This window comes from Grammomys surdaster, unplaced genomic scaffold, assembly GCF_004785775.1.
Source record: "Grammomys surdaster isolate TR1022 unplaced genomic scaffold, NIH_TR_1.0 97, whole genome shotgun sequence".
NCBI classification, from domain to species: Eukaryota; Metazoa; Chordata; class Mammalia; order Rodentia; family Muridae; genus Grammomys; species Grammomys surdaster.
The window spans coordinates 6,245,217-6,262,399 of NW_021604576.1; the positions used below are offsets into that span (position 1 = coordinate 6,245,217).

General features: G+C 37.1%; 1 protein-coding gene across 1 annotated transcript in view; it reads left to right on the top strand.

The window, feature by feature from the left end:
- Cngb3 (cyclic nucleotide gated channel beta 3) overlaps nt 1-17,183 on the top strand; it is a 172,722-nt gene that overhangs the window by 75,606 nt on the left and 79,933 nt on the right. The window contains 4 exon segments of the mRNA XM_028779786.1: nt 4,576-4,733; nt 5,982-6,131; nt 7,323-7,531; nt 15,020-15,070. Of these exon segments, the coding sequence (XP_028635619.1) occupies nt 4,576-4,733; nt 5,982-6,131; nt 7,323-7,531; nt 15,020-15,070 (568 nt within the window).

Genomic DNA, 17,183 nt, shown 5'->3' on the forward strand with positions numbered 1-17,183 from the left:
AGAGAGAGAGAGAGAGAGAGAGAGAGAGAGAGAGAGAGAGAGAGAGACAGAGAGAGAGAGAGAGAGAGACAGAGAGAGAGAGAGACAGAGAGAGACAGAGAGAGAGAGAGAGAGAGAGAGACAGAGACAGAGACAGAGACAGAGAGAGAGAGAGAGAGAGAGAGAGAGAGAGAGAGAGAGAGAGAGATGAAGACGCACCATCAACCCATTTCATCTCCCAGTAGGACTGGTCATCTTAAATAAAATGTATAAATATAATATATGCACATATGTGTGTGTATATAACATGCAATATTATTCTGCCATTTAAAACAAAATACTTTTGTTTGTGACAACATAGATGAACAGTAAAACATAACATAAATAAACTTAGTGAAGTACATAAGGATGAATGCCATGTGATCTCACTCATGTGGAGATTTAAGGAATTAATCTTATGGAAGTATATAGAAGGGTGATCATTGAGTAAAGGACACATGGATAGAGAGAAACTGGATGATATAATGAAAAACCTCTCACTTTAATCATTACAAATTGTATACACATGCTGAGTCATCATTGTCCTTCATAATATGTACAATTTTACCTGGTAAAATTAAAATAAATAAACAAAACAAAAATAAATCTGAAAATACACCTTTAATCATTCTTTTGTGATAAGCTACAATGGTGACCTTAAACTGCAGAACTTCTTTAAGATTTTATTTTATGTATGTGTAGATGTGTGCATGTGTCTGAGTGTGAGTATGTACACCTGCAATCAGGCACTCAGAGGCTAGAAGGCATTGTCAGATTCCCTGAAGTTGCAGTTAGAGATGCCTGGGAATCACCCAAATCTGGGCCTCTGGTAGTGCAGCAAGTAGTCTTAATAGCTGAGCCACCTCCCAGGCCTGTCTTAAATGTGATACATCCATACCTACATGTAAATGTTATTTCCTGTCTCATTTTCCACAGTTAGCTACTTCTCACATTTCAATATTGAAAGGCTACATCCTACCCACACAGGTCTTGTTAATAATCCACTACCCAGAAGGCAAGAGCCTCTGGAAACCCTGAATCAAGTGTTATTTGTTCAATTTTAAGCTACAAGTACACCTCTGATTAAATTAAAGTAATGAGGAATTATAACTAAGCTGTTGAAGAATGGGGGTAAAATTATAATCCTGTCGCAATTCCACAGTAAGCTGACTTTATAATTAATGACCCAACAGCTTGAAACTTTACTTTCTTATAAATCTTTAAAACATTGAAGTAAATCAAATAAGGTGAAGCAAAAGGTAAGAAGTTGCAGTTTTATTGAATAAGCAGTCATTAAAAGTCTGACTTGTCCTCAGTCTTCAGGGGTATAAAGAAAAGACACTGCCCTTGACCTTGAGGTTGCATAGATGATATAATCCACATAAGTTCTCTAATATCCCTTTAACTGATGACTATCAAGTTCTTGCCTTCAGAACTCTATCTTCAATGTCTTCTGGGTAACATAAATGTGAGCCTATGACTCACCCGAGACACTTTGAATTGAATACACACATACCAAAATAAAACTTCTTTTTCCCCCCATGCACCCACTACAGACAAACACCTATATTACAGTTTAAATACTAATGTGCCTGTGGTAGCTTGAATGAAAATGGCCCTCCTAGGCTCACAGAGAGTGGCACCATTAGGAAGTGTGGACTTCAGAGGGTGTGTGGCCTTGTTGAAGGATGTGTGTCACTGGGGTTGGACTTTGAGGTTTCAACTGCTCAAACCAGGCCCCAGGATCTATCCTCTCTCCCTCTCTCCCTCTCTCCCTCTCTCCCTCTCTCTCTCTGTCTGTCTCTCTCTTTCTCTCGCTGTTGCACCTTCCCATTTCCCCCCTCTCCCCCCTCCTTCCTTCCCTCCCCCCCTCCCCCCTCTCTCTTTCTCTTTCTCTCTCTCTTTCTCCCTCTGCTCTCTGCTAATCCAGATATAGAAATCCTGGCTCCTTCTCCAGCACCATGTCTGCCTGAACACCACCATGTTTCCCACTGTGATAATAATAGACTAAATTTCTGAACCTGTAAGCCAGACCCAGTTAAATATTTTCATGGTGTCTCTTCACCATTAAAAACACTTACTAAGACAGTCCTCCCCCCTCTACATAGGTTCTTATGTGAAAATCTGGTGGCACTGTTTTGGGACGTTGTGGAACATTTAGGATATAGAACATAGCTTGAAGAATTGGGTCACAATCAGAAAGCCTTGAAGGTTACACTCACCTTTGGTTTTAGTGTGAACTCTTTTTCTCTTTGGTTCAAACCACTTGAAAAAGTTACTCACAAGCTTTGGCCTCTGGGGGGAGCATAAATTGTAATCATAAGGAAGGAAGGAAAATAAACTGGTCATAGTGGAACATGCCTTTAATCCCAGGACTCATGAGGCAGAGGCTAGCAGATCTCTGTGAATTGAAGCTAACTTGGACTACATAATGAATTCCAGAACATCCAGGCCTATGTAAAGAGATCCCGTATCAGAAATACCACTGAAGGAGCAAGCTTGAGACAACTTCCAGCCCAGGGCCATATGACACTGTGAGAAGCATAGCACTCCTAAGACAACCCCAAACACCCAGAGGACCTGGTACCACTAAGATGAACAAGTATGTGACAGAGAGATGGAAAAGAAAGAGAAGCAGAAGGATGTGTGAATAACGAAAAGACATGGCTACACCACCTAAGACCATAGTGAGATACTGGCTTGTGCAGCTACTGAGGGCCAAGTCTAGATCCACAGCCTTGCAGCAGCAGGAGGTCTGTTACCACATAAGGTCAGGTAGACATCGCTGGTCTGGACTACTGCCTGGGGCCATGTTCATATCTGAGGGCTATGCAGAGCTATCCCCAACCCTTGCCAGAGCATCCTGGGAGAGCTGACACAGGACAACAACAGGGTATTTGAAAGGAGTCCCAGTAAGGAACCAGTATTGATAGTGTAGCAGGAGACCTAGAACCAGACCAGCGACTTATTACCATGAACATGCACAAGTAAAAATGTGTGGACAAACTGTGTTCTGTGTGAGACACTCCAGCACACTACAACTTCCACAATGAATCTTTTTTCTCTTGTGGGGGAGGTTGAAAGGACAGAGGGTGGGTACAAAGGGGCAGGGAGACGAGTGGGTTTGGAGTGCATGATGGGAAAATCACAAAGAACCAATAAAAAGTTAAATGAGTAAATAAATACAGCAAAGAAGACGGAAGGAGGAAGAGGGGTAAGGGAAGAAGAAAGGAAGAAAGGAAGGAAGGAAGGAAGGGAGGCAGGGAGGAAGGGAGGGAGGGAGGGAGGGGGACAGAAGGAGGGAGAGGGAGAGGGAGAGGGAGAGGGAGAGGGAGAGGGAGAGGGAGAGGGAGAGAGAGAGAGAGAGAGAGAGAGAGAGAGAGAGAGAGAGAGAGAGAGAGAAGACAGATAGACAATAATCCTGGGATCTAGAGCTTTTACAGATACATACATTCATGGAGCAGGTAGGAGGTAAAAGCTCCTAAGTGTGGGCTTACTAGAGGATTTCCTTATGCAGCCTGTACAGATTTCCCAGTAGCAATGTGAAACCCAATCCCACACAGCAGAGGAGGATGGCACGAAAGCAGATCATTACAAAATTGACTAACTTACTTGACAACTTTTACTCTGTAGGCGTATTCTTGTGTTCTTTCAGAATGGAAGTTACTTAAGAGATGTCAGTTGAATTGTTTTTCACTTGTTGTAGAACAAATCACTACCTGGCCAGAGGCTTATACCAAGTTTCCTGGATCAGAAGCCTGGGGGCTTGGATAGACTTTCTGCAGAAACTCTTACATGGTTAAAATCATGGTGTCAGCCTGTCCGGGCAAGGGCCTCATATGGAGGCTTTGGGAAGAATCTACTTTCATATTATTGTCAAAACTCAGATCCTTGTAGTCACATAACTAAAGCCTGTTTTCTTATTATCAGATGTTCAGAAGTCACTGTCAGCCTGGTGGTGACCTCCTGAAATTCTTATCAGTGAACACCTTTTTCTTTGAAGACCACCAAGGGATGGGGGGATTTCTAGCCAGTAACCTCTTCCCTACACTTCAAATCTCTGACTTTCTGTTCTGTTGCCAGCCAGAGAAACTGTGCTTTCAGGGATTTTACATGATTATATCAGCCTGATATACCATCTCATCTTGACATAAATCATGCCACATACCATTTGCTAACTCTAGGAGCAAAACATACATATTCATGATCCCTGGGGTTATGATGTCATGGTGTCATCTTAGATGCTGCTTGTCATACCAACTTTGCTTGTAGTGACAGAGACTAATTCTATAACCACATCCTAAAGTTCCATTTTGTCAAGAATGATGATTTGCTGTTTATAGAACTGTAATTTTTCCAATAACATATGTGCCACTGAAGCAAGTACCTATTATCTAATTTTTCAATGCCAATCAATGTTATACAAGAACTATTTCCATTTTAATTTGGGGTTTTGTTGTTTTATTTAATTGCAGAAAGGAAACATTAATGATCTTGAATACATAAAGGAATGTATTAGATCCTCAGGGATCTATCAACATTTTTTTTCTTGTTTAGATTTAAGACCAATGTGCTTGAAGCCCCAATTATAAATGAATATACTGATGCCCATCTACACAACCTAGTGGAAAGAATGCGTGAAAGAACTGCTTTCTACAAGAAAACATTGACAGAGGAAGAGAATTTTCCTAAATTAGAAACCAGCTCTCATACTGGTAAGCACTGTTCCCTCAAAGTACTCACAAGAAGAAAGGTATAAAGGAACATGTATTTGGCCAGTTATTCAGCTTAGAACCCAGAAAAGCAGATTCTGAGACAATAATACTAAGTACATTATATTAGTTTATTTTGAGAGAGATTCAGAAATCTGAGAATAGCAAGAGACAAACAAGGAAATTAAGGTGAGTGTGCATTAGTATGACCCCACAGGGCTAGATCTAGCAAAAAAAATAAGAGTTACTTACATCAAGAAAAGGAAAGAGCTAGGGGGATGTATCAGTAGCTAAAGTTTTTGTTTTGCAAGAATTAGGATCTGAGTTCAATCAGGAGAACACATATTTAAAAAAAAACGTGTGGAGCATACTCAAGAAAAATTTGAGATGGAGAAAAATATAAGGAGCCCACGGGCAATATCTTCTGTGAGTTCTATTGTTAATATTAAATAACGCTCATACAAAATGCATAGTACAAAAATACAAGAATAATTTAATGTAGAAAAAGAGATTTAAAAACAGTCACAAAAAGTAGGGACAATTATTAACATTCTTAATACTAACAGAAATGTGGGTATGATAAAATAATAAGAACAAAAGATCAAAAAATACGTATTATGGTTGATACTTTCTTAGTATTTAGAGAAAGAAGAAAAATGACTGCTTAAGAACAGACAAACTTCTTCATGTCTAATTATAATGAGATGGGGTAGACTGGAAAGAAGCTGTGTTTTCAATGAATACTGTGCATTATATAGTAGTTAATGTTTGAAAAGATAAGGTTGAAATAAATCATCATTTGATAGATACACATTGAAAATTAATATTTTGAACTTTGTTTACCCATACCTCAAAATATATGTATGAAATAATTTTAGTCAGTATATTATAAATTAATTATTATAAATTAATTACTATAAATTATTAATTATTATAAATTTATTCAGTGTATTATAGCAGGTATTGCTGGTAGGCTCCTTATGTTTTTCTCCATCTCAAATTTTTCTTGAGTAATTCTATGTACACCACTGTTCTATTTTATTTTTGTATATATTTAGGAAGTAAAACATGTCTTACAATACATATAGAAAAATAAAGGTCATTAATTTAAACATGAGGGGTTTACTTTGCTTGTCTACATGGAAAGTAGAAGATTTTTAAATACTCTAATTTCATCAAAACCAAATGTTCTCCTCCTCAGTCTAACTTGTTTTAACCTAATAAACACATTTCATCTTTTCCCCCATGAAGCAATGCCTACAGATGTATCAGCAAAAGAAGAGAACAATTCTAAGCTAAAAGAACACCACCACGGCACGTTGTCTTGCAAGCTCCAGAGAGTACCTGTAAAAGAGTACCTAAAAAGAATGAGACTTCCTAGAAGCATAGATTCCTACACAGGTACCATCGAAGGAGATCCTCTTAGGATGACCAGAATTTACCAGAACTCCTTTGACTCAGGCATATGGAGACAGCTTCAGTTATCCCACAGTGTGTTCTATCTTGAAGGCATAATTTAAAATGTATGATCTGAAATGGTTTGTTTTCCTTTCTCTGTTGAAGAAAAGAGATAAACTCCTGTCTGTTTTAAAACCCAGGCTAGGATATTTTCTGGCCCAAATAATCTTTGAAAAGAAAGTCTCAAGGAACTTGGCAATATGTACACACACACACACACGCATACACACACATCCATATGTACATATATATTCACATTACATAAATAATTACATATACATTATATATATATGTATATATACATATATATATTTCTTCCATGGCTTTACTAAGTTAATTACTCTAATCTAACAAATTCTCTTCTAAATCCTCTGAGAAAACAACATGTGAAGGGACTCCGATTGCCTCTGGAAACTGGTTCTCTCTTCTTTCAGAGCCAGTACTCTAGCAGAGTGAGGCCTTTCTCCCACTTTCCATGGGCAGACCCTAATTACTGGGGACCAAACATCCTTTGCTTCAGGAAGATCCTGCCAATGGCACATCTAAATTTTCCAGTATTCAGTAATCCTGAGTTCAAACAGTGAAGTTACACCCTGGAATAGACTCAAACTAGCCAAAAAACAAAAAGGGCACTGTCCATATTTGGAAAAAGTGATACTGTCATTTTGTCTCTCCTTGAGCCTTCAACTCAAGACAGAACTGTGTTAAATATTTAATAGAAGTCCATACTGAAATCTTGTCTCTAAAGTATCAGGGTTGGAAAGATACTTTAGTCTATAAAGAGCCTACTATGTAAGCCTGAGAACCTGAGTCTGGATTCCAGCACCCATGTAAAAGCTGGTCTTCATAGTGCATATTTAATCCTAGCAACTGAATAGAAGGAAAAAGATCCCTAGCTTGCTAGCTAGTCAGTCTAGCTAGTGGATGAACTAAAAGACCATATCTCAAAAAATATGGTGAGAACTGGCAAAGTTAGACACCCAATGTCAGCCTCTATTTTCTCCACACCAGTGCACACACAAACACAACACACATACATACAAAGATAGTGTCTCAATTTGATCAGCCTAAGAAAGAAACTTCTTAGGATTTTTGTATAATTCCATAAGGATGACATCAATTCTGTCTTGCTAGATCGGGTCTATCTCCTGTGGCTCCTGCTTGTCACCATTGCCTATAACTGGAACTGTTGGCTGCTCCCAGTGCGCCTTGTCTTTCCATGCCAAACACCAGACAACAGGAGCTACTGGATTATTGCTGACATCATATGTGACATCATCTACCTCGGTGATATATTATTGATCCAGCCAAGACTCCAGTTTGTAAGAGGCGGAGAAATTATCGTAAGTAGGGTTTGGGGAAAGAAATTAACAAATGAACAATGCCTTATTGGACTACAAAAAAAATCTAAGTTTGAAAGATTGTTTCATTTAATGTTTTACTGTCTTTCTGTGACTAGAGCTTTGTGAGTGTCTGAATATTCTAATTCATTTATCTTGTCATCTCTCTCAGATACTCTGTCTTCCATTTAATAAATTCTATTGGTAAATCATTCTACTTGGTTTCAATATGACTAAATGAGCTTTACATTTCTAAAACATATTTTCAGAATTTCTCTTTACTAAATTCTTCTTTCATATCCTCTATTGATGTCCTTCTTTGCTCAGATGTTTCTTTTTATTCTCTTTGAATTAATTTATGAGGTTGTTTTCTCTTTGATTTAATTTAAACAGTCTTATGATTATCCTTTTTAACTTTCTATGAAATTTTGCCTAACTTCTTTTCATTGGAATCCTCTTCTAAGGAGTTATTTTTACAGGGCTCATATTGCCTTGTTTATATACACACTTCTAGAATAGAATGTGTGAATCTGGGGTTATTTTGATGGTTGCATTTTTATTATTTGTTTTCTTTCAGTTAAATGGTTTCAATGTGCAAATGAGACTAGGTTGTGATAGATTTGTAGTACTGTTCATTTCCACTGGACTAGGAATGTAGTCCAGTAGCTAAATTTGGCCCATTTACTCAAGGAACCTGGTAGAATGCCCTGTAACAAGAGTGTTTACTACAGAAATATTTACTGCAGAAACCACAAGTGCTGGATGGTCCCATTATGTAAATATCCTAACATCTACCTTAAAACATCATCTCTTTATCTTCAGTAATTATTGGGAGATAGTAGAAGAAAAGTAGTGTAGAATATACTAAGAAAAGGCTAGAGATGTGAGGAAAATGTGGTAAGGACAGATTAGTGTTGCATTAATTGAGGGAAAAAAGAAAAGTAGATGCAAATGGGGAGTTGACATAGTATTAGGATGCACAGAGTTTAAGGCTAAGGTTAATAAGTATAAAGAGAAGAAAGTGAGGACAGAAGTAGACATGAGGTAAGGATGACAATGAACACATACACGATGTTTATAGGATTGTTAGTAGACTATACATAGTCTGTCCTCATCCTTTTAATAACTGTAATTTCACTGTACTACCCATACGGGTGGCTGCTGAGCATATGTACATTCAAATTTTGCAATTAAACATGAAAATTAACATGAAAATGCAAAATTCCCAACCATACCTCAACCAGATTTCTAGTGTTCAACATCATGCAGCTATTGTGCTGTATTGCAAGATTCGAAGTACTGTTCTAAGGTTCACTAGTGGAAAGCCATGGAAAACACTGAGAGGCTTTGGGCTGTCCTTCAGGAGTCCAGCCACAGGGTAGAAAACATGCTTCGCCATGAGCAAATGAAAAGCCCATGATTGTCTTATTTTGTAATGAATTTTATCTTCGAATCTACTTCTTTTTGATTTTCCAAATCCATCACTCCCCATTTCTTAGGATCAAATGCAGCAGTCTACTTCAAAAGCCAAATTTCTTACCTTTGAGGAGTATCTTCTAATTTATTTCCCATTTTGGAATTTCGTAGTCCATCTTTTTTTCAGACCCCTCTGAACTGGCCAGGAGGAAGGGTTTCTCCCAGATGTCCCCTGTGACTCCCTTGTCACAAATTCCTACTAGAATTGCATAAAATGGGCCTTCTAAGATCAGAGTATGGAGGGTCAACTGCCATAATGCTGAGTAACTCAGAATCCTATGTATTATTGAATAGGAGAGCAGGCTTCTTTAATCCTGAATATTTTCTTTGGAGTCTTCAGAAACTCTTAAGTTTTCAAAGGGATGAAAGGAGTAATTTTATTAATTCTTATTTTTAAATTTTATTTTTCCGGAACATGTGCTCTATGTTTAAATTTTTTCATTGAAAAAATTCTAAAGGCAATAATAGCCAAAGCTGTAGCAAATATCTGTTTATAATATTCCCAGTGAAGATTTCAGAGCATGAGTTCACTCATTCTCCAAGCCCAGAGCTCACAGCAACTTGATGGATGATGATAGTGGTTTACAAATGAGAGAAGTAACAGCACCAAAAAATATATATTAAAAATCCACTAATTTAGCCTCTATTAGATGCACTAAATCAATGTTTGATGAATGGAAAATGACAAAATCACTAAAAGGAGACTTTTATTTTCAATTTCCTAAGAGGTGTTTGCACACAATAGAATGTTAAAACCATGAAAAAATAATCAATAAAAACACACTCAATGGACACTATTTAAAATGCATTACCATGAGCAACAAACATAGAGCGGGAACTAATTGCTTTGTTTGTTCAAAAGAAGTTTAATGATTCCTTTAATTTAGAGTAAGTAGTTGTAGCCCTTGAAAGTGGATTACATTTGGTACAAAGTCTATGTACACTGAGTTCCCAACCTGAAGATCTCACTATGCTAGTTTACATGTCTTCATTATGTTATACCATACAAGTGTTCATTCATCTATTGAACAAATATTTAAATGTCTACATATACTAGGAAGATATACCTATCTGCCTTCTAAACAAAAAACATTATATTTAGTTAATACATGTGGCACCATAGCTAGAACATGGAAATATTAATTCTGCAACTCTCTTAGGGAAAAAAGTGAGGTGCAAACAGCCACAATGAAAGAAACCAGGAAGTTTACATGTGTTCTATATTTATTAACAACATCTGAAAATGATGCTGTGTAAAAAACAAAACACCAACGAAGATGCCTCATTAAAAAAGCTCTCTTCTATGTGGCTGAAACCACGTTGGCAGTGGATTTTATGTTGTTTACATGATTATTTATTGTGTGTGCCAATGAGTGTGTGCAGGTGTGTGCAAGATACATGAGTATCTTGGTGTATGTTGGAAGGTAAAAGGACAACTTGCAGGAGTTAGTTCTACCCTTCTACCTTGTGGATTCTGGGGCTCAAACTCAGATTGTTAGTTTTAGTGAATGTGCCCTTAACTGCTGAACAAACTCACAGGCCCAGCTCTGAGTTTTGGATATGATACATAGCTACAAATTTTGATTGATAAAACTCACACAAAGGATCTCTAAAAATGTTTAGTGCCAACTAAGAACCATGTCAGTTAGGTCCAGGAAACTGTTTGGCACACCTAACCATCACAATTGCTCTCTATAAAAGTGACCTGAAATTTCTTTACATTCTAGCTATTTTGATGACATTTAATATATTTAACTTTCATTAATAAAACATAGGCTAACTATAATACCTAGAAACAAACAGACCCGGGTCAAATTTTACTACTAAATTTTACTAAGCTAAATTAACTCTCTCTCTTCTATTTCTACTACATTAAAAATAATTCCTATTTCATAAGTCTAGGATAAAGGTTAAATAGGATGGTATGTATGCATACCCCAAGATATGGCTGAAAGGAGTAAACTATTAGGTGAATTCTGTGAATAAACATGCACACATTTACCTTTGCCTTCCTGTCTCCTTAGCTGTCTTTATTCAATAAATAATCAGCCACACATTTACCATTATTTCTTTTCTGTGTCTCTAGCTGTCTTTCTCACCTGACAGTCAGTTCCTGAAAGGCAGGAACAGTGTTCTATCTCATTTTCCTATCTATCCTTGGAATTCAAAGATATTCAAGACATGTGTAGGAGCGAATACACAATAAAGCTGGCTCAGGATTGTCTTTCTTTGAGTAATTCTTTCACTGCATGTAATATTCTTTTTCAAGTGCTTGTCTTGGTTCTATATAAAAATTGCAGAATTATTGATCAGACGAGGTAAATTATGACTGAACATAAGAGCATTTGAGCAGAGCATCCTCTAAGACTATCTGTTAGGACAGGATTTAGACGTAATTAGCATGCCCTTCCTAAGGTAAGCCTCCCCTGAAGAAATGCCTTCTACATAGTAAGCAGGCTTGAAAGAGAGAAGGAATTAAATAGGGTGACATTTTAAAAGTAAATGCCTAATTGTCACTAGTAAACAGACTGATCCTCATAAGGCTGATTGTGCCAAATTTATTTAGTGCTCAGAAGAACAGGGATTTTAAAATTGCTAAATACCACTTTCCTTTAATCAAGCATTTTTAGCTGTGTTTACATTTATTCAATCATAGAATTATAGACTCTGAATGGAAAGGTTTAAATGTGGAAAAAAAAAAACACCTTCCTGGTTTGTGGGAGAATGCAGTATTTTATCTTAGCAGCTTGGCATGTGACGTGTGTCTGTCTGTCCCTATTAGGGCTTTGATGGAGCTGACTGATTTTATTCAATCTTTCTTGGCACAAAATGTATAAGACTACCAATGAAACCTGTCTATGTCTACCTATGGATCACTATTCCTTCTTTCTCCATCATACAAATCATATCTTGCACATATTTCAAGATATTCCTATAAAATTTACTGTGTGAATGTAGGTTAAAAAAAAAACAAAGTAGAGGAAGAGGGACTAGGAATTGAGTTGACTGGAAAATTGGGGGAATGATGTGGGGGAATGATACAACATGTGTGTTGTATATGTGTGTTCATGTTTATGTGTGACTATGTGTGCATCTGTATGTGTGTATCTGTGTGTGTCTGTATGTGTGTGCATGTATGTGTGTACAGTGTGTATCTTTGTGTATTGCTGTGTGTGTGTCTGTCGGTCTGTCTGGACATTTGTGTCTGTGTATGTATCTGTATATGTATATGGAGGCCAAGAGGTTAATGTAAGGTATCTTTCCTCAGTTGCTTTCCACCTTTATTTTGTAAGACAGTGTCTCTTACTAAACAGGAAGACCATAGATTTGGCCTCTGGCTAGTCTCCGAGCGTTAGAGACTCTCATACCCACATATAGCACTTAGTCTAAAGATATATGCTTCTGTGACCACCAACTCAGGTTTTCCTGCTTGTGTGGCAGGCATTTTAAGAAATGGGCCATCTAACAAGTCCCAACTAATTGATCTTTAACATTACTTGGTATCTTAGTTAGGGTTTTACTGCTATGAACAGACACCATGACCTAGGCAAGTCTTATAAAGGACAACATTTAATTGGGGCTAGCTTACAGATTCAGTGGTTCAGTCCATTATCATCAAGGTGGGAGCATGGCAGCATCTAGGCAGGCATGGTGCAGGCAGAGCTGAGAGTTCTACATCTTCATCTGAAGGCTGCTAGTAGAAGAATCACCTCCAGGCAGCTAGGATGAGGGTCTTAAAACCCACACCCACAGTGATATACCTATTCCGACAAGGCCACACCTCCAAATAGTGCCACTCCCTGGGCCAAGCATATATAAACCATTACACTTGGGGACAATTAAAAAGTTCCATATTAAATAGCATGGATGGTAGATGATAAATATTGGTAGACAATGAGGCTGCTTCTGTATGCCCAAGTTCTAATATTTAAATCAATTAAAAGTTTTAAAGAAATTTCTTCCTACCTGTAACTGAAGTACATGTGTGTGTGTGCGTGCATGCACGCATGCACACACACACACACACACACACTACAATTGCTAGAATGCAAGAATTGATCATTTTAGGTCTCACTGTTAAAGAATCTTTCTACCCCCATCGTGCATATCACATATAGATATACCTTCTGAGCACCTACTGAGGTTAGACACTGTCACGAACTGAGAAAGCAAAGGTCAAAAATGCATGCCTAACATTTTACAAAGCTCAAGCATGAAGGAGAAACAGAAAAAATACAATGGACTTCTATATTGTATTAATACAGGTTATCTTAATGGATAGTTGGTAATAGCTAACTATTCCACCTTTGCAATACAGGAAACGTGATCTGGTCTCCTAGAACAACATCACCAAAGGTGTTCAAGAGAGAAACTGATGTATTTGAGGAACTGTGAGATAGAGGATAAGATAGGGAGACAAAGAGAGCAGAGCCTGATGAACTATGAAAAGGAATTTGACCATTGAGGTTTTGTTCTGAAAATCATGTAGGGTCACACAATTTAACAGAAATAGATATTAAGCATTCTAGTTTAGGGAGACCATTGTCTAGCATTGTGTAATGACTAAGGAGAAGCACCACCTAAGTCATGGAAATGACTGCCAGGAGAGAGAGAGACTGAATAATCTTGAGGAGACCTGAGAATAATGATAAGTTCAGCTTTATTGAATATAGCTCTCGGATGTGATGTTAGGGGAGGAGATAGAGATTTGGTGGTCTTTGAAACTGTAAACATGGATGAGATTTTTAAAGAAGTAAGCATAATGAGAAGATAACATAACAAATTTTTGAGGTATGCTGCATTGTAAATGGCCAACTGATGGTTTCAAAAGAGACACCCAAATGCTGGACCTTAAGTTATTCAAGCAGGTAAACCAAAAGTTGCATTTCTGCTTCCTTGAAAAAAAAAGTTATGAAAACAAGGTAGTCCAGAAAATGCCAATGTTACAAACCTCTTACACTTCTCTCCATGTCTCTATCTCTTCATGTGCTCAATATTTATTAAGTTCTTAGAATGTTCTAGATACTGGTTTGCCCAATCGTCAGTCAGCCCTGTCCTCAAGAAGATTATAGCTTAACCAAGTGAATTGATTTTAAATAAAATACCCGATGAAATGGCAAGATGGCATTCACTGCATAAGCCTGATGATCTGAGTTTGACCCTCAAATCCAAATCCAGGTATGATAGTAAGGGAGAACTATCCCCACAAACTTATCCTATGATCTACACACACACACACACACACACACCACACACATCATATAACTATATACACAACGATAAAGAGTTTAAAAAGACCCAAGAAATATATGTATGTATGTATCACACCAAAATACTTAGAGTTCCATAACACAAATGTTAAGTGTGGAGGGGCTCCTGTGTGGACTTTGCACTGTTAGTTTTATCAGTATGAAGGAAGTAAGAAGACAAATTATAATCGAACTCATGTAGGTTAGGGACTACTATGAGGAGAGGAAGTAGGGTAAAGGAGTATGGCTGACTCTCCTACAACTCCAATGTTAAGCAAGAGGACAAAAAAAAAAAAAAAACGAAGCAAAATAGCTTCCATGCTTTGAGTGTGTGTGTGTGTGTGTGTGTGTGTGTGTACTCCTACTTTGGTTTTGGTTTTGTCTTATAGACTTTTATTTGTTTGCTTATCTATTTGTATTTTCATGTTTTGTCTTTTGTTTCTTGATATTTTGGTGGGGAGAAGAACATGAAATTAGGAGTGTATGGAAGTGGATAGGATCTAGAAGGAACTGGGGGAAAGGAAAGAATATGATCAAGATATACTATATAAAACTTTTTAGTTAGAAGTAAATAAATAAGGGAAACTAATGAAAAGGTTAAAAGCACCTTGAGCATCTGTGTGTTTTTAAAATGCAAAAGGCTGGAGTATGATTATAGGCTGAGGTTGAAGATAACTAGTAGAGAGAAATCACCATGACTATTTAAAAAAAGTAAAAACTAAGAGATAAAATTTCTAAACCTGATCAAAATACAAATGTGTTCCAGGTAGATTCAAATGAGCTGAAGAGGCACTACAGGAGTTCTACAAAGTTCCAGGTAGGTGACTCACAAGTAGATCCAGAAGGCCTTTAGCAGAACCATTTTCATTTCAAGTCTCATTGCTAGAAATATGGTGTCTTCAGGTAACAAAGATCACACAGACCTGATGATGTTCTATTAGGCAGCAGCCAGTACTCTTGATACTTTATTCTGCATACTTCATACTACATCCATTCCCCTGGATCTGCAAACTTGGTGTTATATTTAAGCCAGTGAGGGAATTTGCAGTTAGGGAAAATAGGGTGTACCTTTTATTGTCTACAGAACTCTAGTTTCCAGTTCCTGTGCTGTGGTGGTGTGAAGTCTGGAAAATTATTTATATTCCTTCTTGTACTTTATATAAACAAAGTAAACAAACTGAAAGAAGCCATTACTTAGAAAGAGAACATCTTTCTTTTTTAAGATAAAACATGTTCTTAACTCATATACTTTTCTCTTAATCTGTCTTCAAATTGAAAAGTAGGCACCTATGAGATCACCTAAGGTTGCCTAAATCCATTTCATGACTCCAGCCTCCCTGCTGTGAACAGTAATTTAGTTCCTCAAAGTATGCTAGTAAATGTACTACCGGCACACTCAAATAGTGTCTCTCTCTCTCTCTCTCTCTCTCTCTCTCTCTCTCTCTCTCTCTCTCTCTCACACACACACACACACACACACACACACATACACCAAACTATAGGCCCCAAATTCCATTCAATTTTTTTATTTTATTTTCAACTACTTTTTTTCCACTTTAATATTTATAACTGATCTAGAATGCTTTAATTAGTTGTACAAACATGAAGAGTATTCTTTGTAATATCCATAAAACTCTGAATACTTTTATTGAATTTGCAGATATATAAAATCCGTTTATCCTTATAAATATGAAACTGTTCATTTATTTAATTATAGTCACTTCTTTTTTATTCCCTTAAAACAGCCTGCCTGTCTTAGAGCATTGCAGTAGAGCTAATTTTGTTACATGTATTTGTTTAGTGTATACATGCACATACACACACCAAGACACATGTGTGGAAGTCAGAGAACAGCTTAGAGGACTCTGAACTCTTTTTCCAGCCTGTAGGTCCCAGGTATCAAAGTCTGATCCTCATATTTTTACAAGTACCTTCACCTATTGAGCCATGTCACAAGCCTGACAGTATGGTTATTTTTTGTCCTTTATTATTATATCACTAATCTTTGTAAGTAGAAATAATCTTACTGTTTCAATTCTAAAATGTTTTACAAATTCCTAGGTACAGAGTTTAAAGTTAATTCATATTTAATTCAATTTTCTACAACTCAGTGAGAAATAAATTATCTGTGTCTACACATGAGGAAGTTAAGAGTCCAAATAACTGAGGATTGCACAGAAAAATCAAGTGGTGAGTTGAGCAAACAGGGAAAACACAAATAAAACTATCATTAGCATTTGAGGTGCAAACCGTGGGTACTAGTGTAGCACTAGACAAGGCAAAAACTCTGTCCCTGCTTCCTTGTTTAAGACATTATTTTAATAAATACCTTATACATGTCTCAGCTTATCATGAGGATAAGTATGTACAGGGTAAAGGGGTGATGATATGTGTAATTTCTAAGCCAACACATTTAGAGAGTCATTTGTTTATGACAACTAATCTGATTAAGTAAGCAAGTGATATTTCTATTCAATAGTTGTTGGCTTTGAAATTGTTACTCACTTCCCAAAACTTTCTATCTAATATATGTGGTCTTACGACATATTTCTGTAATATCTAGTTTTCTCTACTCCACTTTGTGTTCCCGGCTGGATGCATGTACTCATGCACACACCCACATGCCCAGGAGCTATCTCAGATCCACGGATGAAACACACACACACACACACACACACACACACACATACACACTAGCTTATTTTAATATGCTTTTTAACTCAATAGCCAGACACTTCTAAACAGATTCCAGGTCAAAGCATCAGAACTACCCTGCTACATGTTCGTAACTGCTCTTTATTATCTCAAGATAGTTTAGATTTTTTCTTAACATATTGCTTAATAGGCTGTGTAAAATTTAATGAAAACAACTATTTTATAAAAAGTAATAATAACTTATTATTGCAGTCAAGGAAGTGTAAAAGGGATTA